The sequence below is a fragment of the Pleurodeles waltl genome, chromosome 3_1 (assembly GCF_031143425.1).
Source record: "Pleurodeles waltl isolate 20211129_DDA chromosome 3_1, aPleWal1.hap1.20221129, whole genome shotgun sequence".
NCBI lineage: Eukaryota > Metazoa > Chordata > Amphibia > Caudata > Salamandridae > Pleurodeles > Pleurodeles waltl.
The window spans coordinates 1,690,059,125-1,690,085,274 of NC_090440.1; the positions used below are offsets into that span (position 1 = coordinate 1,690,059,125).

Genomic DNA, 26,150 nt, shown 5'->3' on the forward strand with positions numbered 1-26,150 from the left:
GTGTGCCAGCAACACCTCTGTTTCCAAGATGGCAGAGGTCTGGGGCATACTGGAGGAGCTCTGGGCACCTCCCCTGGGAGGTGCAGGTCAGGGGAGTGGTCACTCCCCTTTCCTTTGTCCAGTTTCGCGCCAGAGCAGGGCTGGGGGATCCCTAAACCGATGTAGACTGGCTTATGCAGAGATGGGCAGCATCTGTGCCCATCAAAGCATTTCCAGAGGCTGGGGGAGGCTACTCCTCCCCAGCCATCACACCTATTTCCAAAGGGAGAGGGTGTCACACCCTCTCTCGGAGGAAATCCTTTGGTTCGATGGCATCTGTCGCTGTAGATACACATGGTATGCATGAGCTCGCCATCTGGTGTTGGGTCAGAGTGTTACAAGTTGTTTTTCTTCGAAGAAGTGTTTTCGAGTCACGGGACCGAGTGACTCCTCCTTCTGTGCTCATTGCGCATGGGCGTCGACTCCATCTTCGATTGTTTTCTTTCCGCCATCGGGTTCGGACGTGTTCCTGTCGCTCCGAGTTTCGGAACGGAAAGATAGCTGTAAACGGAAGATTTGACGGTATCGTTGCGATCCGGTTCGAGATAGACACATACGACGACGCGTTGAACATCGAAGCGCTTCGGTGCCCTTCGGGGTAGTTTTCGGCACTCCGTCGGGGCCTAGTCGGCCCGACCGCGTGGAGAACAACGCCGATGGAACGGACCCCGTTTCGATTCTGCCCCGAATGCCACAACAAATATCCTTATACGGACCTACACTCGGTCTGTAACCTGTGCCTGTCACCCGAGCACAGCGAAGAATCCTGTGAGGCCTGTCGGGCGTTCCGGTCCCGAAAAACTCTGCGCGACCGTCGAGCGAGAAGACTGCAGATGGCGTCCACGCCAAAGGAGCGTCGACAGTTCGAGACAGAAGAGGAACAGGAGGAATCCTTTTCCATCCAGGATTCAGACTCCGACGAGCTAGACTCTACAAAAACTGTGAGTAAGACGTCGAGATCAGAACTTAAAAAAGGAAAGAAGGCCCAGGGGACGCCACTGCCAACCGGCCATGGCTCCACCCAAATTCTCGGTGACCAACAATCGGCACCGAAAAAGGCCCATTCAGTGTCGAGATCGTCCGACTTCGGTCGAGACACCGGCACGCAGCCTCCTCGGGACCGAGAGAGTGCTAAACAGAAGCATCGACACCGAGAGTTCGGTGTCGACACGGATCTACGCCGAGACAGTGGCGCCGAAGACCATAGAGGCAAAGAATTTTCGGCACAGAAAAAGAGGAAGGTTACCTCGGAGCCGAAAAAACAATCAACAGGGTTTTCGGAGCCGAAAAAAGCGACATCAGACCCTGTTTCAGGCTCCTGTACTGAAGAGCATTCTATGTCTTCACAAATGAAGAAACATAGATTTGAACAAGAACTGCAATCCACTGACGTGGATCACACGCAAAAGCGTATCTTTATTCAGCAGGGGACTGGGAAGATCAGTACCCTTCCACCTGTCAAACGAAAGAGAACGCTTCAGTTTACTCCTCAGCAACAAACAGCACAAAAGGTAACACCTCCTCCCTCGCCTCCACCTGTAACTCCGGCTTCGCCAACTTACACCCCGTCCCATTCGCCAGCTCACACCGCCATGAGCCACGATGACCAAGATCAGGATGCGTGGGACTTGTACGACGCACCAGTGTCTGATAACAGCCCAGACACATACCCAACTAGGCCATCACCACCGGAAGACAGCACAGCCTACTCACAAGTGGTGGCTAGAGCAGCACTATTCCATAATGTGGAACTACACTCGGAACAAGTAGAGGATGATTTTTTATTTAACACCCTCTCTTCAACCCGCAGCTCCTACCAAAGCCTGCCGATGCTCCCAGGCATGCTACGCCATGCAAAGGACATTTTCAAGGAGCCAGTTAAAAGTAGGGCAGTGACGCCTAGGGTGGACAAAAAGTATAAGGCGCCTCCTACGGACCCTGTATTCATCACCTCTCAGCTGCCACCAGATTCTGTGGTGGTAGGGGCTGCCAGAAAACGGGCAAATTCACACACTTCTGGGGATGCACCTCCCCCAGATAAAGAAAGCAGGAAGTTCGATGCAGCCGGGAAGAGGGTTGCTGTCCAAGCAGCAAACCAGTGGCGCATCGCAAATTCACAAGCGCTGCTAGCGCGATACGACAGAGCCCACTGGGATGAGATGCAGCATCTCATTGAACATCTCCCAAAAGATCTGCAAAAAAGAGCAAAACAGGTTGTTGAGGAGGGTCAAAACATTTCCAACAATCAAATACGCTCCTCCATGGATGCAGCAGACACAGCCGCAAGGACCATTAATACGTCGGTTACCATCCGTAGGCACGCATGGCTCAGAACGTCTGGATTCAAGCCAGAAATTCAGCAGGCAGTGCTTAACATGCCAGTCAACGAAAAACTTCTGTTCGGTCCGGAGGTCGACACAGCCATAGAAAAGCTCAAGAAGGACACTGACACTGCCAAGGCCATGGGCGCACTCTACTCCCCGCAGAGCAGAGGATCTTATAACACCTTCCGCAAAACACCTTTTAGAGGAGGGTTTCGGGGTCAGGCCACACAAGCTAGCACCTCACAGTCCGCACCGCCCACCTACCAGGGACAGTACAGGGGAGGTTTTCGGGGCCAGTATAGAGGGGGGCAATTCCCTAGGAATAGAGGAAGATTTCAAAGCCCCAAAACCACTACCAACAAGCAGTGACTCACACGTCACTCACCCCTCCCACACAACACCAGTGGGGGGGAGGATACGTCAATATTACGAAGCATGGGACAAAATAACTACAGACACATGGGTCCTAGCAATTATCCAACATGGTTATTGCATAGAATTCCTGCAATTCCCCCCAGACATACCACCAAAATCACAAAATTTATCAAAATACCATTCACAGCTTCTAGAGATAGAAGTTCAAGCACTACTGCAAAAAAATGCAATAGAATTAGTACCAAGCACACAAATAAACACAGGAGTTTATTCACTGTACTTCTTGATACCAAAAAAGGACGAAACACTGAGACCAATTCTAGACCTCAGAGTAGTAAACACATTCATCAAATCAGACCACTTTCACATGGTCACACTACAAGAAGTGTTACCATTGCTCAAAAAACACAACTACATGACAACCCTAGACCTCAAGGACGCATATTTCCATATACCAATACATCAATCACACAGGAAATATCTAAGGTTTGTATTCAAAGGAATACATTACCAATTCAAAGTATTGCCTTTTGGTTTAACAACCGCTCCAAGAGTATTCACAAAATGCCTAGCAGTAGTCGCTGCACACATCAGAAGGCAGCAAATACATGTGTTCCCGTATCTAGACGACTGGCTAATCAAAACCAGTTCGCTCACACAATGCTCAAACCACACAAATCAAGTCATACAAACCCTCTACAAACTAGGGTTCACCGTCAACTTTGCAAAATCAAACATACTGCCAAGCAAAGTACAGCAATATCTAGGAGCCATAATAGACACGACAAAAGGAGTAGCAACGCCAACTCCACAAAGGATCCACAATTTCAACAGAGTCATTCAACACATGTCTCCAAACCAAACAATACAAGCAAGAACAATACTACAGCTCCTAGGCATGATGTCCTCATGCATAGCCATTGTCCCAAACGCAAGACTGCACATGAGGCCCTTACAACAGTGCCTAGCCTCACAGTGGTCTCAAGCACAGGGTCACCTTCTAGATCTGGTGTTGCTAGACCGCCAAACTTACCTCTCGCTTCTATGGTGGAACAGTATAAATTTAAACATAGGGCGGCCTTTCCAAGACCCAGTGCCACAGTACGTAATAACAACAGATGCTTCCATGACAGGGTGGGGAGCACATCTTAATCAACACAACATAAGAGGACAATGGAACATACATCAAACAAAACTGCATATAAATCATCTAGAATTATTAGCAGTTTTTCAAGCACTAAAAGCTTTCCAACCAATCATAACTCACAAATACATCCTTGTCAAAACAGACAACATGACAACGATGTATTATCTAAACAAACAAGGAGGAACACATTCAACGCAGTTAAGCTTGTTAGCTCAAAAAATATGGAAGTGGGCAATCCACCATCAAATTGGTCTAATAGCACAGTTTATTCCGGGGATCCAGAATCAGCTGGCAGACAATCTCTCTCGAGATCACCAGCAAGTCCACGAATGGGAAATCCACCCACAGATTCTGAACACCTACTTCACACTCTGGGGAACACCACAAATAGACTTATTTGCAACAAAAGAGAACGCAAAATGCCAAAACTTCGCGTCCAGATACCCACACAAGCAATCCCAAGGCAATGCCCTATGGATGAACTGGTCGGAATATTTGCTTACGCTTTTCCTCCTCTCCCTCTCCTTCCTTACCTAGTAAACAAATTGAGTCAAAACAAACTCAAACTCATTTTAATAGCACCAACGTGGGCAAGACAACCCTGGTACACAACACTGCTAGATCTGTCTGTAGTACCACACATCAAACTGCCCAACAAACCAGATCTGTTAACGCAACACAACCAACAGATCAGACACCCGGACCCAGCATCGCTGAATCTAGCAATCTGGCTCCTGAAATCCTAGAATTCGGACACTTACAACTTAGCCAAGAGTGTATGGAAGTCATAAAGCAGGCCAGAAGGCCATCCACTAGACACTGCTACGCAAGTAAGTGGAAAAGATTTGTTTGGTACTGCCATCATAATCAGATACAACCACTAGACGCAACTCCAAAACATATAGTAAATTACTTGCTCCATTTACAAAAAGCAAAGCTAGCCTTCTCTTCTATTAAAATACACCTTGCAGCAATATCTGCATACCTGCAAACTACCTATTCAACTTCCTTGTATAGGATACCAGTTATCAAAGCATTCATAGAAGGGCTTAAAAGAATTATACCACCAAGAACACCACCTGTTCCTTCATGGAACCTAAACGTGGTTCTAACAAGACTCATGGGCCCACCTTTCGAACCCATGCACTCTTGCGGAATACAATTCCTAACCTGGAAAGTTGCCTTTCTCATCGCCATTACATCTCTAAGAAGAGTAAGTGAAATTCAAGCGTTCACAACACAAGAGCCTTTTATACAAATACATAAAAATAAGGTCGTCCTACGACCTAATCCAAAATTTTTACCAAAAGTTATTTCACCATTCCATCTAAATCAAACGGTAGAACTACCAGTTTTTTTCCCACAGCCAGATTCTGTGGCTGAAAGAGCACTACATACATTAGATGTCAAAAGAGCATTAATGTACTACATTGACAGAACAAAGAACATCAGAAAAACTAAACAGCTATTTATTGCATTCCAAAAACCTCATGCAGGTAACCCAATATCAAAACAAGGTATAGCCAGATGGATAGTTAAATGCATCCAAATCTGCTACCTTAAAGCAAAAAGACAACTGCCCATTACTCCCAGGGCACATTCAACAAGAAAAAAAGGTGCTTCAATGGCCTTTTTAGGAAACATCCCAATGCAGGAAATATGTAAGGCAGCCACTTGGTCTACGCCTCACACATTCACCAAACACTACTGTATAGATGTGCTATCCGCACAACAAGCTACAGTAGGTCAAGCTGTATTAAGAACTCTATTTCAGACAACTTCTACTCCTACAGGCTAAACCACCGCTTATGGGGAACTAACTGCTTACTAGTCTATGCATACCATGTGTATCTACAGCGACAGATGCCATCGAACTGAAAATGTCACTTACCCAGTGTACATCTGTTCGTGGCATCAGTCGCTGAGATTCACATGGACCCACCCACCTCCCCGGAAGCCTGTAGCAGTTCAGAAGTTACCTTCAATTTTGTACATTTGTATATATATTACTTAATCCTTTAATAGGTACATACTTACATTTTTCATTGCGCGGGCACTATTACTATAGTACAACTCCTACCTCACCCTCTGCGGGGAAAACAATCGAAGATGGAGTCGACGCCCATGCGCAATGAGCACAGAAGGAGGAGTCACTCGGTCCCGTGACTCGAAAACACTTCTTCGAAGAAAAACAACTTGTAACACTCCGACCCAACACCAGATGGCGAGCTCATGCATACCATGTGAATCTCAGCGACTGATGCCACGAACAGATGTACACTGGGTAAGTGACATTTTCATTCTGCCTTCCTGGGCCAGGGCTGCCTGGACCCCAGGAGGGCAGAAACCTGTCTGAGGGGTTGGCAGCAGCTGCAGTGGAGACCCCGGAAAGGCAGTTTGGCAGTACCCGGGTTCTGTGCTAGAGACCCGGGGGATCATGGAATTGTCTCCCCAATGCCAGAATGGCATTGGGGTGACAATTCAATGATCTTAGACATGTTACATGGCCATGTTCGGAGTTACCATTGTGACGCTATACATAGGTAGTGACCTATGTATAGTGCACGCGTGTAATGGTGTCACTGCACTCACAAAGTCAGGGGAATTTGCCCTGAACAATGTGGGGGCACCTTGGCTAGTGCCAGGGTGCCCACACACTAAGTAACTTTGCACCCAACCTTCACTAGGTGAAGGTTAGACATATAGGTGACTTATAAGTTACTTATGTGCAGTGTAAAATGGCTGTGAAATAATGTGGGCATTATTTCACTCAGGCTGCAGTGGCAGGCCTGTGTAAGAATTGTCAGAGCTCCCTATGGGTGGCAAAAGAAATGCTGCAGCCCATAGGGATGTCCTGTAACCCCAATACCCTGGGTACCTCAGTACCATATACTAGGGAATTATAAGGGTGTTCCAGTATGCCAATGTGAATTGGTGAAATTGGTCACTAGCCTGTTAGTGACAAATTGGAAAGCAGAGAGAGCATAACCACTGAGGTTCTGGTTAGCAGAGCCTCAGTGAGACAGTTAGTCATCACACAGGGAACACATACAGGGCACATACTTATGAGCACTGGGGCCCTGGCTGGCAGGGTCCCAGTGACACATATACTAAAACAACATATATACAGTGAAATAGTGGGGTAACATGCCAGGCAAGATGGTACTTTCCTACAGTTTTGTTCTCATATTAAAGATGGTAGACGATTTACAGTAAGAGGCAAATCTACTAGTTACCACACGGGGGAGTGATGGGGCTACCTGTGCTAGCACAGCACAGGGGGGAGTGCTCTCACTGTTTAGAAGTTTGTTGTTGGTTGGTAGCTGAACAGGGAGGGAACACAGTGCTTGGTGCTCAGTACCTGCGGGCTGTACCTTGCTGTGTGGGAGGGGGGACAGCGGGAGAAACACAGAGGTGTGGTGCCTTGCACCACCACAGAAAGCGCAAAATTAGAGAATTTTCTATGAATTTGTTGGGCTGTGCTGTCCAGGATGGGTCGGCTCGGGCCTGCTTGATCCACCTGAACATCGTGCTGCACACCCTGGTGGGTGGAATATGGGGAAAGATAAATTCATTGGTACATACAGTAGTCTTGAAAGTGTTGATGCAAAGTACATTGTTTGCTTACACGTTTGGGCAGGATCCCACCGGAGGGGCACTCTTCTGGAATGTTAGATGGCTACGTAGGTACGTGAAAAGACAGAGTTTTATCGTTTCTGCAGTGGCACAAAATTGGTATTGCCTGCCAGAAATTCACCTCACAGAGGATAAGGCGGACAAACAGACGGAAATGGGGAGGGCAACTGATATCATCCACATACTCTTCTTATGCTCGAGGGGTGGGGATCTGGGTGGCGTCTGGGGTGCCGTTTCGGCTGATATACCCTGAGTCAGATCAGTATGGCCAGTATGTACTGGTGCAGGGGACAGTGGATGAGGTGGACATGATGTTGCTTAACATATATGCTCCCAACACAGACAGCAGGGAATTAGATCATCGACATTAGAGACATAGAATTTGACGGAACGCCTCCTCTGGGTTGGAGAATTTAACTGCGTCCTTGTTGCCGCTATGGACAGGATGCCTACCAAGCTGGGTAGGGTGGACACACTAACCTTGGTTATGTACGATTTGAGGTGCAGGGATCTTTAGGGAGAGGTCTACTACCCAAACAAAAAGGAATTTTCCTCCTCCTCAGCCACACACAAAAAACTTACAGCAGGCTAGACTGCGCACTGGATAATGCACCTACTTAAACGGATATCAGTTTAATTACCTGTATAGGTGCCTGTCTGATCATGTCCCTCTGTTACTGGAATGGGAAGGGGCATCCCCGGAACTGAAGCAGGCCAACTGACGCCTCGAAGCAGAAGCCCTACTGGATGCACTGTTTTAGCAAATGATTGGTGAGGCAATCATGGAATATCTTGTGGGCAACTGGGGCACCACAGAAGAAGGGGAACTGAATAATAAGTGTTGAAAGCAGTGATACAGGGTGAATGCCTTGGTAAGATATGTGGTCTTTGTCTGCAGCTACAGGGTGACCTCACAAAACTGGAGACTAAGTTAGCTGAGGTCCCACTTAGGGGGGAGGTTAGGACCTGGGTGAGGATGGGGACACGTCGATAACACTGTGAAGGTGCATTGGGGACACCTGGGAGAGGCTGGACACTCCGATGTGAAAAGACTACAGGCATCCCCTACACCAGGAGGGGGACAAACCAGGCAAAATGCTGGTATGGCTGCTTCGGCAAGAGACGGCCAGGGCACCCATAGTAGCTTTGCGTGGGCGAAGCGGTACAATGGCCAAATCACAACAGGAAATGAATGATGTGCTGAGGGTACACTGTCAGGCACTGTATAGGGGTGGATCAGTAGCCGAATTTAAATCGGTGGATGCCTACCTGAACACTGTCGATCTACTGATCCTGGCAGCCCCACAGCGACAGGAACTAGAGGCAGATATTACAATTGAAGAGCTCAGGGGAGTGCTGAGCAAAATGAGCAAGGGTAAGACTCCGGGGAAGGGATGGAGGGAGTGGGAATGGCTTCCCGGTAGAGTTCTATCAGGTTTATGCAGCGCATTTGGCAGAGTCGCTGTTGGCTTTTTTGGGAAAAGGGGCTTCTACCTGGGTCACTAAGCGAAGGGGTGATCTGCATGATCCCAAAACAAGGGGGCACCAGACAGCATACTGCCCTCTCACAATGCTCAACACAGATGCCAAGATTCTCTGCAAGGTGCTGGCGGAGCGACGGCGGTTGAGGGTGGTGTCTCTAGTGCACGAAGACCAATGTAGGTTCATGCCGGGACGCAGTACAGCTTTCAACTTACGATGCTTAGTACATGTAATGCACTCGGTGGCAGCCGCGAGGAAGACTGGACACTGGCATCAGCAGATATCACTAAAGCGTTGACACCCTGAAGTGTACATACCTCCTATCAATCCACCAAAAAATGGGATTTGTCCCAAGGTTCACCTGGTGGGTCAAACTCCTGTATATGCCCCCCCCACCCTGCATGGCTCGCGTGCGGAATGTACAGGCAGTGTCTGCGGATTGGGAGGTGAGGAGGGGCACGCAACAGGGTTGCTTCCTCTCCATATTGCTGTTTGCCCTGGCACTTGAGCCTCTGGCGGTTACGCTGCATCTGGACACGGCTGAGTTTGGCATCTGAGAGGGGAAGGTCACCCATTTAATTTCACTATATGCGGATGATGCCCTATTTTACCTATGGAGACCGACAGTGTCGGTCCCGCTTCTACTGACATGGCTGGAAGCATTTGAGTGGTGTCCAGACTATGCCTAAACAGGCAGAAGTCTCTGCTTTTTCCACTGGGGGCACTCGGTGGGAAAACAAGTGGGGAACTACAGCCGCTGGCAAAGAGATGGGAGACAGTGGTCTTTAGATATCTGGGAGTCATGGTTGGGTACTCACTGGCGAGTCAGTGCCAATATAAGATGGACCCAGTCACAGGACCTCTGCAACAAACTTCCCACCTTTTTCCACCACAAGATCCAGGACATTTACAACAGCTTTCTCACTGAAAATCCTGGCACCAGAACCTGTGACTGACCCACCCCCCCAGAACCCACCCAGACCATCCACAGCTGGTTCACGCTCACCACAGAGGAAACAGTCAGCATCATGAACAGGACCCACTCCGGAGCCCCCATTGACCCCTACCCGCACCACATATACATCAGAGCCAGCGCATCCATCGCCCCTCAGCTCTGGAACACAATCAACTGCTCCATCAACACTGGCATCTTCCCTGAGGGCTGGAGGCATGCCAAAATACACCCTCTCCTGAAGAAATATTCGGCCGACCCATTAGAACCAAAAAATGTCTGGCCCATCTCGCTGCTACCCTACCCGCCAAAGTACTGGAGAAAGCAATCAAAGCACAACTACGGAATTTCATCAAGGCCAATAACTCCCTAGACAGCTCGCAGTCCGGCTTCCACAGCAACCAAATCATGGAGACAGCCCTCCTGGCAGCCACTGATGATATCCGATTACTCCTAGACCGCAGCCACACCGCAGAGCTCATACTCCTTGACCTCTCAGCAGCATTTGACACGGTCTCCCACAGCACTCTGCGCACCAGGCTCCACGACATAGAAATCAGCGGAAGAGCCCAGTAATGGATCCAACCCTTCCTCTCCGGGAAGACGCAGAGGGTCAGACTCCCGCCCTACACTCCCAGACCCACAGGAGTTAACTGCAGAGTCCCCCAAGAATCCTCAAGGAGTCCCACACTGTTCAACCTATACATGGCCCCTCTCGATGCCATCATCAGAAGCCACGGTAAGAACATCATGTCATATGCCGATGACACACAACTCATTTTCCTCACCGAAAACTCAGACACCCCCAAAAGGAACTTCCACTCAGGAATGGAAGCCGTTACCACCTGGATGAAAGAAAGCTGCCCGAAGCGCAACCCTGACAAGACTGAGCTCATCTCCGGAAACGCCACCTCAGCTTGGGACGACTCCTAGTGGCCCACATCCCTCAGCTCCCCCTGCACAGACTGAGCGAACCTGCAACTTAGGAATCATCCTTGACTCCTCCCTATCCATGACCCGACAGGTAAACTCAGTTGCCTCTTTCTGCTGGCACACACTCGCCAAACATCGGAAGATCTTCAGATGGATCCCAGCAGACTGTTGCAGGACAGTCACCCACACCTTAGTCACTAGCAAGCTCGACTACGGCAATGCCCTCTACGCCAGCACCTCAACTATAAACAAAAAAACTACAACTCACCCAGAATGCCACCACCAGACTCATTCTGGACCTCCCTGTGGAACACATCTCCCAACACCTGAGGACCCTCCACTGGCTACCGGCCTAGAAGCAAATCACCTTCAAGCTACTCACCCACATGAACAAGGCCATACACAAAGCACAACCAGCCTACCTGAACTACTGAATCTCCTTCCACACCCCTGCCAGATCCCTCCACTCCACCCAGATGTCCCTGGGCACCATCCCTCGCATCGCAAAACCACTGCTGGAGGACGGTCCTTCACCTACATTGCAGCAAAGAGCTGGAACAACCTCCCTCTGCTCCCTCTGCACCTCAGACAAAACCCATCTTCAGGAAGAACCCTCAAGACGTGGCTTCTCGGATGAGGCACCCCCCCCCCCCCCCAAGCGCCTTGAGACCCTCACAGGTGAATAGCCACGCTTTAGAAAAATTGATTGATTGACCCACTGGCTTAACTGGACTGACGAACTCCGAGAGATTTTGGAATACACTGCCCCGGTCGGTAGTGGGGAGGATAGCGGTGGCAAAAATGATGTTCTTGCCCTGGTGCTTTTATATCATACAGAACGCTTTATATACACTCCCTTGCAGTTTGTTAAAAACCCTAGATCAGTTATTGGTTTCACTGGTGTGGGCGGGGAAAAGAAGTTGAGTGACATGGTTTCTGCTCAAATAAGACATAATGGAGAGGGGCATGGGTCTTCCAATGTGGAACTGTACTATTATGCGTCTAAGCTACAACATGCCACACACTGTTTTGCTGAAGACAATAACTGGGAGTAGAGAGTCATACAGGGCACATATGGTACTCACTCATTATTGGTGCTACTTATGAGTGGCTCCCGAAAGGCTCCTAACATACCGTATGTAGTACAGCAGGTTGCGGAGATATGGGAGCGGAATGTCAGTAAAGTCTTCTAGAGGCCACCCTCTGACAGGGAACTCAACATCTAGGCGCTTTGGCCTTTTCGCCGCATCAGTGGAGGGAGGGGGGGATGCAAGACACTGGGGGTTCTCTACCCTGGGGAGACATTCCTCACCTGCGAAGAGGCTTGGTAAGCGGTTGCAGTAGGGGATGAGAAATGTTTGCATTATGCCAAAGTGGTGAAAACGGCACAGGAGATATGGACAGGCTTTCCCAACACACTTAAGAAAAATAAAGCTCTACACCTCTTGCTGACAGTGTGGGTGGCACACCACATCAGTGACATTGTTGTACAAGACAATGTAAGGCGGAAGACCCAGGAATGTAAAGCATGGGGGGAGGACTTGTTGTCACTGTTGATAGACCGACGATGAAATCAAACATGGGCACTAGTTAAGGAGGTCCCCAGCAACGCAAGGTTTAAAATGGTGCACTTTAACACATGCGTCACACATACCTGACACCGGTCAAGCTTAGCTGGATGTACAGGGATAGGGGCGTGGACTGACCCAGGTGTGGCAAAGGGGCGCTTCCTTACTCCATGTGGCGTGGGAGTGCACTAGGAACTAGGATTCATGCATACTGGTTACAGGTGGTGACGTGACTGAGTGACTACAAAGCTTCAGTTGGAGGTGACGCCTAGAGGCTGCTTGCTGGGACTGGTCAGTAGGCCGAAGAGAGGCAAAATGACTTGGAAGAACTTGCAACTGGCTCTGGTGCTGGCCAAGTGACGAGTGGCTGTGGAGTGGCAGGGAACCCAGGACTCATTGCTGGTGCTGTGAACGACGGACGTCGTGGAGTGGGCAGTGGCAAATGAAGTTCACATGAAACTAGACCAACAAGACAATGCATTGCAGGATGTTCTGGAGGACTGGGTAGGGCTCCTAGAAAATGTTGCTGGAACAAGATAGGAATGGGGACATAGGAACACAGACACAGACTGATGTGAATGCAACTCCACTGGAGCAAAGGATGGGGGGGGCGACAATAATAGGGACATGGTCACCCACACAGCGGAACCCACTGATTGACTGCACAGAGGCAAGTCGGGACCGACAAGAAGAAGGGAGGGAAGGAGGAACGATATTCAGGTTGCAAGACTGATAAAACATTGCGAGCATAGACATATGGGTCCTGCAGCGAACCTGCACCAGAGACTAGTGGGATCAGGTGGGTTAACATTCAACATCTCCTACACCCCACAGGGAATACTATATGTAAAGGACTTATGCACTTAAATGGAGCTCCTATACCTGTTACTGCTGCGAGAAGAAATGTAATGTGACTTATGCACATTGATGATGCCCTGACACTGTATGGGTTGAACTTTTGACGTTATTTAATTGCGATCCCACAACGGGGTGATAATTGTACCAAAACCAATACAAATATATATTATTTTTTTAATGTTGATGAGGACTCTTTCTGAGGCGTGACAGGCACAGAAAATGAGGAATCGCTTCTGAGTAGAACCTGAAGAGGAGTCCATAGTGACTAATTGTCCAGACCCAGAGGCTTTGTCAGAAGGTTTTAGTCTTTTTGGGTCTTTGACACATGAGGTAGAGCCCTCATTTTTGTTTTGCTGTCCGTTCACCACCAAATCTTCAGAAAGTGAGAGTAAAAATAACCATGGGAGGAAACACTCATGGTGTGGCGGGACAACAGTTATACATTTATCTAAAACAAACTCCGGCTTCAGGAGTTTCTTTTTGAAAAATGTAAACGTACCAAAAGTTTCGTGTAAGCATCCATCAACAATGTTGGACACACACCAAACTTTTCAATGGCTTTGTATAAACCACTGTGACTTTACTCAATGCACCTCTTTCCAAATCAGGCCCTTAGTCTTAACTCATCTCATTCCCTTTTCTTCCACTACTGTAAACTTACTTTCTCCATCTCACTCTTGCAGGTTCTTTTTCATTTGTGCTTTCTCCTTTTGTCACTCTTTTTCTATCAGTCTTTACTGCCTTTCTTTCTCCCTTTTCTGCCTTTCCCGGTCTTTCTCTGATTATGAATAATATGCCCTGGCTCCTAAAAATGTGTGTGGTGCTCATCACCTGCAAACCCCGGCACAAATTCAGCATGGACGTTTACACTAAATACAAAGATACTCATTTAATCTCATTTGAAGAAAGAAGAGCTTAAGAACATTGAATCAGGACTGGAACCCCAGATCATGGTTACACACACACTTCATCCACTGAGCTATTCTGAGTGTTTTTGTACACCCACACATGTACTACAGATTCCACAAATCAACCTCTGTGAAACAATACACCAACGTACGTCCTAGATTGAGCCACTGGTAAACTACAATCCCACATATATAGAGAGCCATTGTTAACAGACTAAATTATAATACCTATAGGCCACTGGCAAAATACTCACTCACACTACAAACGCAGGCACAGGCAATACATACTCAAACTATTAGTAAATTATTCCTCCACCCATAGTGTACATCCAGCCACTGGAAAATACACACCTAATAAAATAGGATCTGCAGAGGACATTTGTTATAGCTGTTTAGAAGCAAACAGCCTCACCACTCAAATAACATGCGATGCTAAACTCCAGGCCTGGATTAACTTACCCCTCCCAGGACCCATCTGGTTGCTGCACCCTGCGGCAGTACTCCAAGCCCCTGTGCAGCGTCTCCCTAGAGGGGACAAAAGATTAAATGTCAGGTATGTCTGTCCAACAGTTGGAAGAGGCAACCATACCAAATTATGGGATCTGAAGGGAACACGAGTCATTGTAGAGGGTAAGAAGACAGAAGAACCACGATTTAGGATAAACCGGAACACCTTTGCCCATGAAGCATAGAATCTATGTAAGTGGGCATACAAATCTCAAAGCTGAAAAGTACGCTATAATAGTATGTTATTTGGCTAAGAAATATCTATACACACTGAATAAATGACTCCCTTTCATACATTATTATAAGGACACTGTAAGTCACTGAGGAGTTTCATGACCAAATAAGGAAATGAGGCTGCAGGCCAAGTTTTTGTATAGGGGCACAGAACTCTGATGTGACCGGTAATATCATTATCATTTACGGCAGGGTGATACTTTATCGCTTATAATACACGGTCACACTAACTTTCATAACTTTCCCGCAATCCACTTAAATCCTTTTGTGTGGTACTCTTTCATGTAAAAGAGAGTTGCTGTCTGCCAATATGAAGAATACCATTTTAAACACTAAAGCAGTTAGATATTTGTTTCAAAAAGATATTATAATTAGTTTAATCCATGCTAGTTTTAAAAAATACAACGCTGTAGCTCTGAATGTGTAGAAACATGCAGAGATTATTATTACCTCATGAGTGGAAAAAATAAACAAACAATGTATCATAAAAAATCTTTTTTTCCGTTTTATCACTGTTCATCTAGAAAACCAGAGCAGAAGAAACATTTAATTTTTTAAAGTACAGTTTTGATTATGCTCTTTCGCCTGCCCTTCCTCTCCACTGCAGTCTACAACAGCAGCATTGTGACATCATAACTCAACTGTAATAAGTTATTACAGCTGAGCAGCTATGTCATTTCTTTATTACAGACAACTAGTGATGTCACAAGAAGCTTGTCATAAGGAAATCTGAGCTGATATTTTATTCATGGATAGCTGACTTTCACGAAGCACTACATAGTCATCATGTAGCATTATGCGGCCATCACACATCAAATAGCCAGTGCATCTAGTGGACATTCATTGCGTGTCTGTTGCCATTCGTGGCTAACCTGTGGCTTTGCAGGTCCTTATTAACTCCATTTGGTCACTTTTTCATGGGCGGCGATGATAGACAGTTACTACCCCTCCACAAGGAATCCACTGTAGCACTCCACTAATGAGCACACACTACAATCATGCCCAGCGACTCTCCAGTGAGTCTCTCTAAAGATAGAGAAGTCTCCATTTTGATCTTGTATTATCCACTTGACTTGGAAAGGGCATGATCAAACAAACACCGATATCTACTTCGGAGCTAGAACTAGTGAAACTAACGGCTTCAGGTGGTTGATTCCCAAAGTTTCATACTTGGACCCAACACAAAATCTTTACCAAAGCTAAAAGATCCAGACATACAGGAACCTAGTGCTCTGGTACGCCTAACACTCTGGAGTGCAAAATGGCTCACTTATACAATTGTTCAACTGAAGGAAATTACAACCAGTAGGTTCCTCGGGTAGGTGTAGGACTACAGTAACTTTGGACTTGGCTATAAATGGACACCAATGACAAGATCACCATCACCACTTGCTTTATCTCCAGATCTTTTGATTCCCACCCCTGGCTTCATGAAAGTGGGGTCACCACAGCTCAGCTCTAGTGGTGGGTTATTAGACATAAGAAATTACTGTGGGATACCTTTTATATTCTGGGATTCTGATAACCTGTCAGCAGAGGTTTCTGTCCTGTCTATTGCGAAGTGTGGAGCAAAGAGCTAACCATAGGCCAGTTCCTGATTTGGGTTGAAAGTCCCAATTTCTGGACCTCTGGCACAAACCTGATTCCACTGAGAAAAAGTTATTGGAAAAACTACGACCTTACAAAGTTCGAAATTATAAGTTGACTGGAGTGCAGTCTCAGAGGATGGCACCAGCCTTAGTTTTAATGTTACAGTACAAATAGAGAGTTGGGGATTTAAAAAAGTTTGAAGTCATAGCTCTACTCCAAAAGTTACAGCACCTTCTTTGCACTTTGCCTGTTTTATTTTAACTATTGATCGTACATACCTGGTAAGGATTATGTTACTTACCCTGTATGCACCTGTTTGTAGTATGTATTGTTGTAGATTCACATGCTCTGCATACTCCTGCCATCTAGTGTTGGGTCTGGAGATGTGCAAGTTGTTTTCCTTCAAAGGAGTCTTTCAAATCATGAGAGTGGCTCCTCCTCTCAGTGATATTGCGCATGGGCATCTACTCCATTGTTATACTGCTTTCCCGCAGGTGGATGAGAAAGGAGTGAAAGGTATGTGTAAGGAAAGAGATGTCCCTGCTAAATGGAAATATATAAAGTATAACTTCAACCACCACAGGTATCCAGGGGGGCAGGGAGGGCGCATGTGAATCTGTAAGAATCTATCATGGACAGATGCTTACAGGGTAAGTAACATAATCCATTCGATGGCATGTATGGCTGTAGACACATGGTCTGCATAGACTGTAAAGCAGTCCCCCCTGTGGGAGTTGCAGTAGTCTGAAAAAGGGTATGTAGCACAGCCTGACCTACACTGGCTTGTTGGTGTGCTAAGACATTCACACACTAGTGCTTAGTGAAAGTGTGTGGTGTAGGCCATAAAGTCTTTACAAAAGTCAGCTATGGGAATGATTCGAAGAAAAGGCCTTAGTGGCTCCCTTTTTACGAGTGGAGTGTGCTCTGGGAGAAACAGGTAATGGCATTTTGGCCTTAATGTAGCATCTGACTATACATCTGGCTATGCCTGATTTGGATAAAGGGTAACCTTTGTGATGGGAGAAACGGCTACAAAGAGTTCTTTAGTTTTAATAAAAATGTTAGTTCTAGCTATGTAGAACATGAGCGTTCTTCTGACATCTAAGGTATGAAGAGCTCTTTCCACAAAGGAATTTGGTTACAGGAAAATGCTGGGAGCTCAAGGGACTGATTGAGGGGAAATTATGACACTACCTTGGGTAGGAATTTAGGATTAGTACGAAGAACCCCTTTGTCTCTATGCATTTGGCAGAAAGGTTCTTCTAAGGTTAGAGCCTGGAGCTCACTAACACGCCTGATTGAGGTAACAGCAACTAAGAATGCCACTTTCCACGAAAGAAGATGAAGTGGGCATAAGTGTAGAGGCTTAAATGGGGTGTCCATGAGTCTAGTTAGGACAATGTTAAAGTTACAGGAGGGTACTGAAGGAACCCCAGGCGGAATAATTAATTTTAGTCCTTCCAAGAAAGCTTTAACCTCTTCTGTGCCTTGGACGAGATGATCTCGTCCAAGGCTACAGTTCCCCTGTGCCTTGGACGAGATCATCTCGTCCATGGCACAGGGGAACTTGGGGGCGCGCTAGCGCGCCCCCCGTGCACCCCCCTTCCCCCCCAAGTCGGGGATGGAAGGGGAAGACCTTCCCCTTCCACCCCCGACCCCCCCCCCACCCCCGACCCCCCCCCCCCACCCCCCTGTGACATCAGCGCGCGCGCGCGCGCGCTGACGTGTCACAGGGGCCTCCCTCGTCGCGCTGGAAGCTCTGCTTCCAGCGCGATTGAAAAAGAAATGCAAAAGCATTTCTTTTTCAATCACTTGGGAGGCCCGGAGGGGCTTCAAAGGGAAGGAAAAGTATTTCCTTCCCTTTGAAGTCCCTCCGAGGGTTTCAAAAGCCGGATTGCTTGCAATCCGGCTTTTGAAACCCCACTAGATACCAGGGATTTTTTTTTTTTCATTGAAATAGACAAAAGGGAGCGACCCCTTGGGCAAGGGTCGCTCCCAGGGGGGGCATTTTTTTGAAAAGGCCTTTTCTGCCCCCCCTGGGGGCAGAAACCTCTAGGCACCAGGGACCATTTTTTTTTTTTTTTTTCTTTTTTTTTTATTGAGGTGGGGAGCGACCCCTTAGGCAAGGGTCGTTCCCCTTGGGGGAAAATTATATTTTGGCCATTTCTGCCCCCCTTGGGGGCAGATTGGCCTATTTTGATGAGGCCAATCTGCCCCCAAGGGGGGTAGAAACCACTAGACACCAGGGATTTTTTTTATTTTTTATTGTTATTGACAAAAGGGAGCGACCCCTTGGGCAAGGGTCGCTCCCAGGGGGGCATATTTTCGGGAAGGCCTTTTCAGCCCCCCCTGGGGGCAGAAACCTCTAGGCACCAGGGACCATTTTTTTTTTTTTTGTTTCATTTTTTTTTTTTTGGGTGGGGAGCGACCCCTTAGGCAAGGGTCGCTCCCCTTGGGGGAAAATTATATTTTGCCCATTTCTGCCCCCCTTGGGGGCAGATTGGCCTATTTTGATGAGGCCAATCTGCCCCCAAGGGGGGTAGAAACCACTAGACACCAGGGAGTTTTTTCTTTGCGTGAATTTCACGCAAAGGGAGCGACCACTTAGGCAAGGGTCACTCCCTGGGGGGGAGGGGAATTTATTTTAGGCCATTTCTGCCCCCAGGGGGGGAAGAAACCTCTAGGCGCCAGGGCAAATTTTTTTGTGTGTTTTTTTTTTTTTTTTTCTTTTTTTTTTTTTTAGAGATGGGGAGCGACCCATCAGGCAAGGGTCGCTCCCCTGGGGGGCAAATTGTATTTAGACCATTTCTGCCCCCCTGGGGGCAGATTGGCCGATTTTAGGTCAATCTGCCCCCAAGGGGGCAGAAGCCACTAGGCACCGGGGATTTGTTTTTTGGCGCCAATGTCACGCAGGGGGAGCGACCCCGTAGGCAAGGGTCGCTCCCGGGGGGGGGGTGGTGGGGGTTGGGGAGGCAAATTTATTTTAGGCCATTTCTGCCCCCCCGGGGGACAGATCGGCCTATTATTAGGCCTAACTGCCCCCGGGGGGGGGCAGAACACTCTAGGCGCCAGGGCAATTTTTTTTTTGTGTTTTTTTTTGTTGTTGTTTCTTTTTTTAGAGATGGGGAGCGACCCATCAGGCAAGGGTCGCTCCCCTGGGGGGGCAAATTGTATTTAGACCATTTCTGCCCCCCTGGGGGCAGATTGGCCAATTTTAGGTCAATCTGCCCCCAAGGGGGCAGAAACCACTAGGCACCGGGGATTTGTTTTTTGGCGCCAATGTCACGCAGGGGAGCGACCCCGTAGGCAAGGGTCGCTCCCGGGGGGGGATGGGGGTTGGGGGGGCAAATTTATTTTAGGCCATTTCTGCCCCCCCGGGGAACAGATCGGCCTATTATTAGGCCGAACTGCCCCCGGGGGGGGGGGGGCAGAACACTCTAGGCACCAGGGCAATTTTTTTTTTGTGTTTTTTTTTTTTGTTGTTTCTTTTTTTAGAGATGGGGAGCGACCCATCAGGCAAGGGTCGCTCCCCTGGGGGGGCAAATTGTATTTAGACCATTTCTGCCCCCCTGGGGGCAGATTGGCCAATTTTAGGTCAATCTGCCCCTAAGGGGGCAGAAACCACTAGGCACCGGGGATTTGTTTTTTGGCGCCAATGTCACGCAGGGGGAGCGACCCCGTAGGCAAGGGTCGCTCCCGGGGGGGGGGGGGGTGGGTGTTGGGGGGGCAAATTTATTTTAGGCCATTTCTGCCCCCGGGGGAGGGGGGGGGCAGAAACCTCTAGGCGCCAGTGGAATTTTTCTTTTTTTTTTTCTTTTTTTTTTTTTTTTTTTTAGAGATGGGGAGCGACCCATCAGGCAAAAGTCGCTCCCCTGGGGGACAAATTGTATTTAGGCCATTTCTGCCCCCCTTGGGGGCAGATTGGCTGAGTTTAGGTCAACCTGCCCCCAAGGGGGCAGAAACCACTAGGCACCGGGGATTTGTTTTTTGGTGCCAATGTCACGCAGGGGGAGCGACCCCGTAGGCAAGGGTCGCTCCCGGCGGGGGAGGGTGGGGGTTGGGGGGGCAAATTTATTTTAGGGCATTTCTGCCCCCCCCCCCCTGGGGCCGGCTGAGCTACAGGCCAAACACCACAGGTAGGCACCTTGCAAAAAACACCTCTGTTTTCTGTGAAAAAATATGTTGTGTCCACGTTGTGTTTTGGGCCATTTCCTTTTGTGGGCGCTAGGCCTACCCACAAAAGTGATGTACCATTTTTATCGAGAGACTTAGGGGAACGCTGGGTGGAAGGAAATTTGTGGCTCCTCTCAGATTCCAGAACTTTCTGTCACCGAAATGAGAGGAAAAAGTGTTTTTTGGGCCAAATTTTGATGTTTGCAAAGGATTCTGGGTAACATAACCTGGTCAGAGCCCCGCAAGTCACCCCATCTTGGATTCCCCTGGGTTTCTAGTTTTCAAAAATGCACTGGTTTGCTAGGTTTCCTCAGGTGTCGGCTGAGCTACAGGCCAAAATCCACAGGTAGGCACTGCTTTTTATAAAAAAATGTGATGTGTCCACGTTGTGTTTTGGGCCCTTTCCTTTCGTGGGCGCTAGTCCTACCCACACAAGTGAGGTATCATTTTTATCGGGAGACTTGGGGGAACGCTGGGTAGAAGGAAATTTGTGGCTCCTCTCAGATTCCAGAACTTTCTGCCACAGAAATGTGAGTAACATGTGTATTTTTAGCCAAATTTTGAGGTTTGCAAAGGATTCTGGGTAACAGAAACTGGTCCGAGCCCCGCAAGTCACCCCTCCTTGGATTCCCCTAGGTCTCTAGTTTTCAGAAATGCACAGGTTTGGTAGGTTTCCCTAGGTGCCGGCTGAGCTAGAGGCCAAAATCTACAGGTAGGCACTTCGCAAAAAACACCTCTGTTTTTTTCCAAAATTTAGGATGTGTCCACGTTGCGCTTTGGGGTGTTTCCTGTCGCCGGCGCTAGGCCTACCCACGCAAGTGAGGTATCATTTTTATCGGGAGACTTGGGGGAACGCTGGGTGGAAGGAAATTTGTAGCTCCTCTCAGATTCCAGAACTTTCTGCCACAGAAATGTGAGGGACATGTGTTTTTTTAGCCAAATTTTGAGGTTTGCAAAGGATTCTGGGTAACAGAACCTGGTCCGAGCCCCGCAAGTCACCCCTCCTTGGATTCCCCTAGGTCTCTAGTTTTCAGAAATGCACAGGTTTGGTAGGTTTCCCTAGGTGCCGGCTGAGCTAGAGGCCAAAATCTACAGGTAGGCACTTCGCAAAAAACACCTCTGTTTTTTTCCAAAATTTAGGATGTGTCCACGTTGCGCTTTGGGGTGTTTCCTGTCGCAGGCGCTAGGCCTACCCACGCAAGTGAGGTATCATTTTTATCGGGAGACTTGGGGGAACGCTGGGTAGAAGGAAATTTGTGGCTCCTCTCAGATTCCAGAACTTTCTGCCACAGAAATGTGAGTAACATGTGTATTTTTAGCCAAATTTTGAGGTTTGCAAAGGATTCTGGGTAACAGAACCTGGTCCGAGCCCCGCAAGTCACCCCTCCTTGGATTCCCCTAGGTCTCTAGTTTTCAGAAATGCACAGGTTTGGTAGGTTTCCCTAGGTGCCGGCTGAGCTAGAGGCCAAAATCTACAGGTAGGCACTTCGCAAAAAACACCTCTGTTTTTTTCCAAAATTTAGGATGTGTCCACGTTGCGCTTTGGGGTGTTTCCTGTCGCCGGCGCTAGGCCTACCCACGCAAGTGAGGTATCATTTTTATCGGGAGACTTGGGGGAACGCTGGGTGGAAGGAAATTTGTAGCTCCTCTCAGATTCCAGAACTTTCTGCCACAGAAATGTGAGGGACATGTGTTTTTTTAGCCAAATTTTGAGGTTTGCAAAGGATTCTGGGTAACAGAACCTGGTCCGAGCCACACAAGTCACCCCTCCTTGGATTCCCCTAGGTCTCTAGTTTTCAGAAATGTACAGGTTTGGTAGGTTTCCCTAGGTGGCGGCTGAGCTAGAGGCCAAAATCTCCAGGTAGTCACTTTGCTAAAAACAGCTCTGTTTTCTGTGATGTGTCCACGTTGTGTTTTGGGGCATATCCTGTCGCGGGCGCTAGGCCTACCCACACAAGTGAGGTATCATTTTTATCGGGAGACGTGGGGGAACGCTGGGTGGAAGGAAATTTGTGGCTCCTCTCAGATTCCAGAACTTTCTGCCACAGAAATGTGAGGAACATGTGTTTTTTTAGCCTAATTTTGAGGTTTGCAAAGGATTCTGGGTAACAGAACCTGGTCCGAGCCACACAAGTCACCCCTCCTTGGATTCCCCTAGGTCTCTAGTTTTCAGAAATGCACAGGTTTGGTAGGTTTCCCTAGGTGCCGGCTGAGCTAGAGGCCAAAATCTACAGGTAGTCACTTTGCTAAAAACAGCTCTGTTTTCTGTGATATGGCCACGTTGTGTTTTGGGGCATATCCTGTCGCGGGCGCTAGGCCTACCCACACAAGTGAGGTATCATTTTTATCGGGAGACGTGGGGGAACGCTGGGTGGAAGGAAATGTGTGGCTCCTCTCAGATTCCAGAACTTTCTGCCACAGAAATGTGAGGAACATGTGTTTTTTTAGCCAAATTTTGAGATTTGCAAAGGATTCTGGGTAACAGAACCTGGTCCGAGCCCCGCAAGTCACCCCTCCTTGGATTCCCCTAGGTCTCTAGTTTTCAGAAATGCACAGGTTTGGTAGGTTTCCCTAGGTGGCGGCTGAGCTAGAGGCCAAAGTCTACAGGTAGTCACTTTGCTAAAAACAGCTCTGTTTTCTGTGATATGTCCACGTTGTGTTTTGGGGCATATCCTGTCGCGGGCGCTAGGCCTACCCACACAAGTGAGGTATCATTTTTATCGGGAGACGTGGGGGAACGCTGGGTGGAAGGAAATTTGTGGCTCCTCTCAGATTCCAGAACTTTCTGCCACAGAAATGTGAGGAACATGTGTTTTTTTAGCCAAATTTTGAGGTTTGCAAAGGATTCTGGGTAACAGAACCTGGTCCGAGCCCCGCAAGTCACCCCTCCTTGGATTCCCCTAGGTCTCTAGTTTTCAGAAATGCACAGGTTTGGTAGGTTTCCCTAGGTGGCGGCTGAGCTAGAGGCCAAAATCTCCAGGTAGTCACTTTGCTAAAAACAGCTCTGTTTTCTGTGATATGTCCACGTTGTGTTTTGGGGCATATCCTGTCGCGGGTGCTAGGCCTACCCACACAAGTGAGGTATCATTTTTATCGGGAGACGTGGGGGAACGCTGGGTGGAAGGAAATTTGTGGCTCCTCTCAGATTCCAGAACTTTCTGCCACAGAAATGTGAGGAACATGTGTTTTTTTAGCCAAATTTTGAGGTTTGCAAAGGATTCTGGGTAACAGAACCTGGTCCGAGCCACACAAGTCACCCCTCCTTGGATTCCCCTAGGTCTCTAGTTTTCAGAAATGCACAGGTTTGGTAGGTTTCCCTAGGTGCCGGCTGAGCTAGAGGCCAAAATCTACAGGTAGTCACTTTGCTAAAAACAGCTCTGTTTTCTGTGATATGTCCACGTTGTGTTTTGGGGCATATCCTGTCGCGGGCGCTAGGCCTACCCACACAAGTGAGGTATCATTTTTATCGGGAGACGTGGGGGAACGCTGCGTGGAAGGAAATTTGTGGCTCCTCTCAGATTCCAGAACTTTCTACTACAGAAATGTGAGGAACATGTGTTTTTTTAGCCAAATTTTGAGATTTGCAAAGGATTCTGGGTAACAGAACCTGGTCCGAGCCCCGCAAGTCACCCCTCCTTGGATTCCCCTAGGTCTCTAGTTTTCAGAAATGCACAGGTTTGGTAGGTTTCCCTAGGTGCCGGCTGAGCTAGAGGCCAAAATCTACAGGTAGGCACTTCGCAAAAAACACCTCTGTTTTTTTCCAAAATTTAGGATGTGTCCACGTTGCGCTTTGGGGTGTTTCCTGTCGCCGGCGCTAGGCCTACCCACGCAAGTGAGGTATCATTTTTATCGGGAGACTTGGGGGAACGCTGGGTAGAAGGAAATTTGTGGCTCCTCTCAGATTCCAGAACTTTCTGCCACAGAAATGTGAGTAACATGTGTATTTTTAGCCAGATTTTGAGGTTTGCAAAGGATTCTGGGTAACAGAACCTGGTCCGAGCCCCGCAAGTCACCCCTCCTTGGATTCCCCTAGGTCTCTAGTTTTGAGAAATGCACAGGTTTGGTAGGTTTCCCTAGGTGCCGGCTGAGCTAGAGGCCAAAATCTACAGGTAGGCACTTCGCAAAAAACACCTCTGTTTTTTTCCAAAATTTAGGATGTGTCCACGTTGCGCTTTGGGGTGTTTCCTGTCGCCGGCGCTAGGCCTACCCACGCAAGTGAGGTATCATTTTTATCGGGAGACTTGGGGGAACGCTGGGTGGAAGGAAATTTGTAGCTCCTCTCAGATTCCAGAACTTTCTGCCACAGAAATGTGAGGGACATGTGTTCTTTTAGCCAAATTTTGAGGTTTGCAAAGGATTCTGGGTAACAGAACCTGGTCCGAGCCACACAAGTCACCCCTCCTTGGATTCCCCTAGGTCTCTAGTTTTCAGAAATGTACAGGTTTGGTAGGTTTCCCTAGGTGGCGGCTGAGCTAGAGGCCAAAATCTCCAGGTAGTCACTTTGCTAAAAACAGCTCTGTTTTCTGTGATGTGTCCACGTTGTGTTTTGGGGCATATCCTGTCGCGGGTGCTAGGCCTACCCACACAAGTGAGGTATCATTTTTATCGGGAGACGTGGGGGAACGCTGGGTGGAAGGAAATTTGTGGCTCCTCTCAGATTCCAGAACTTTCTGCCACAGAAATGTGAGGAACATGTGTTTTTTTAGCCAAATTTTGAGGTTTGCAAAGGATTCTGGGTAACAGAACCTGGTCCGAGCCCCGCAAGTCACCCCTCCTTGGATTCCCCTAGGTCTCTAGTTTTCAGAAATGCACAGGTTTGGTAGGTTTCCCTAGGTGGCGGCTGAGCTAGAGGCCAAAATCTACAGGTAGTCACTTTGCTAAAAACAGCTCTGTTTTCTGTGATATGTCCACGTTGTGTTTTGGGGCATATCCTGTCGCGGGCGCTAGGCCTACCCACACAAGTGAGGTATCATTTTTATCGGGAGACGTGGGGGAACGCTGGGTGGAAGGAAATTTGTGGCTCCTCTCAGATTCCAGAACTTTCTGCCAAAGAAATGTGAGGGACATGTGTTTTTTTAGCCAAATTTTGAGGTTTGCAAAGGATTCTGGGTAACAGAACCTGGTCCGAGCCCCGCAAGTCACCCCTCCTTGGATTCCCCTAGGTCTCTAGTTTTCAGAAATGCACAGGTTTGGTAGGTTTCCCTAGGTGGCGGCTGAGCTAGAGGCCAAAATCTACAGGTAGTCACTTTGCTAAAAACAGCTCTGTTTTCTGTGATATGTCCACGTTGTGTTTTGGGGCATATCCTGTCGCGGGCGCTAGGCCTACCCACACAAGTGAGGTATCATTTTTATCGGGAGACGTGGGGGAACGCTGGGTGGAAGGAAATTTGTGGCTCCTCTCAGATTCCAGAACTTTCTGCCACA

The 26,150-nt window shown here is 48.1% G+C and overlaps 1 protein-coding gene across 2 annotated transcripts in view; it reads right to left on the reverse strand.

Moving 5' to 3' along the window:
• The window catches only part of LOC138285500 (lanosterol synthase-like), a 192,421-nt gene that overhangs the window by 22,690 nt on the left and 143,581 nt on the right, over positions 1-26,150 (reverse strand). For both annotated transcript variants that reach the window (XM_069225489.1, XM_069225488.1), the window contains one exon: positions 14,682-14,747. In XM_069225489.1, coding sequence (XP_069081590.1) covers positions 14,682-14,747 — 66 coding nt within the window. The remainder of the gene's footprint in view (positions 1-14,681; positions 14,748-26,150) is intronic.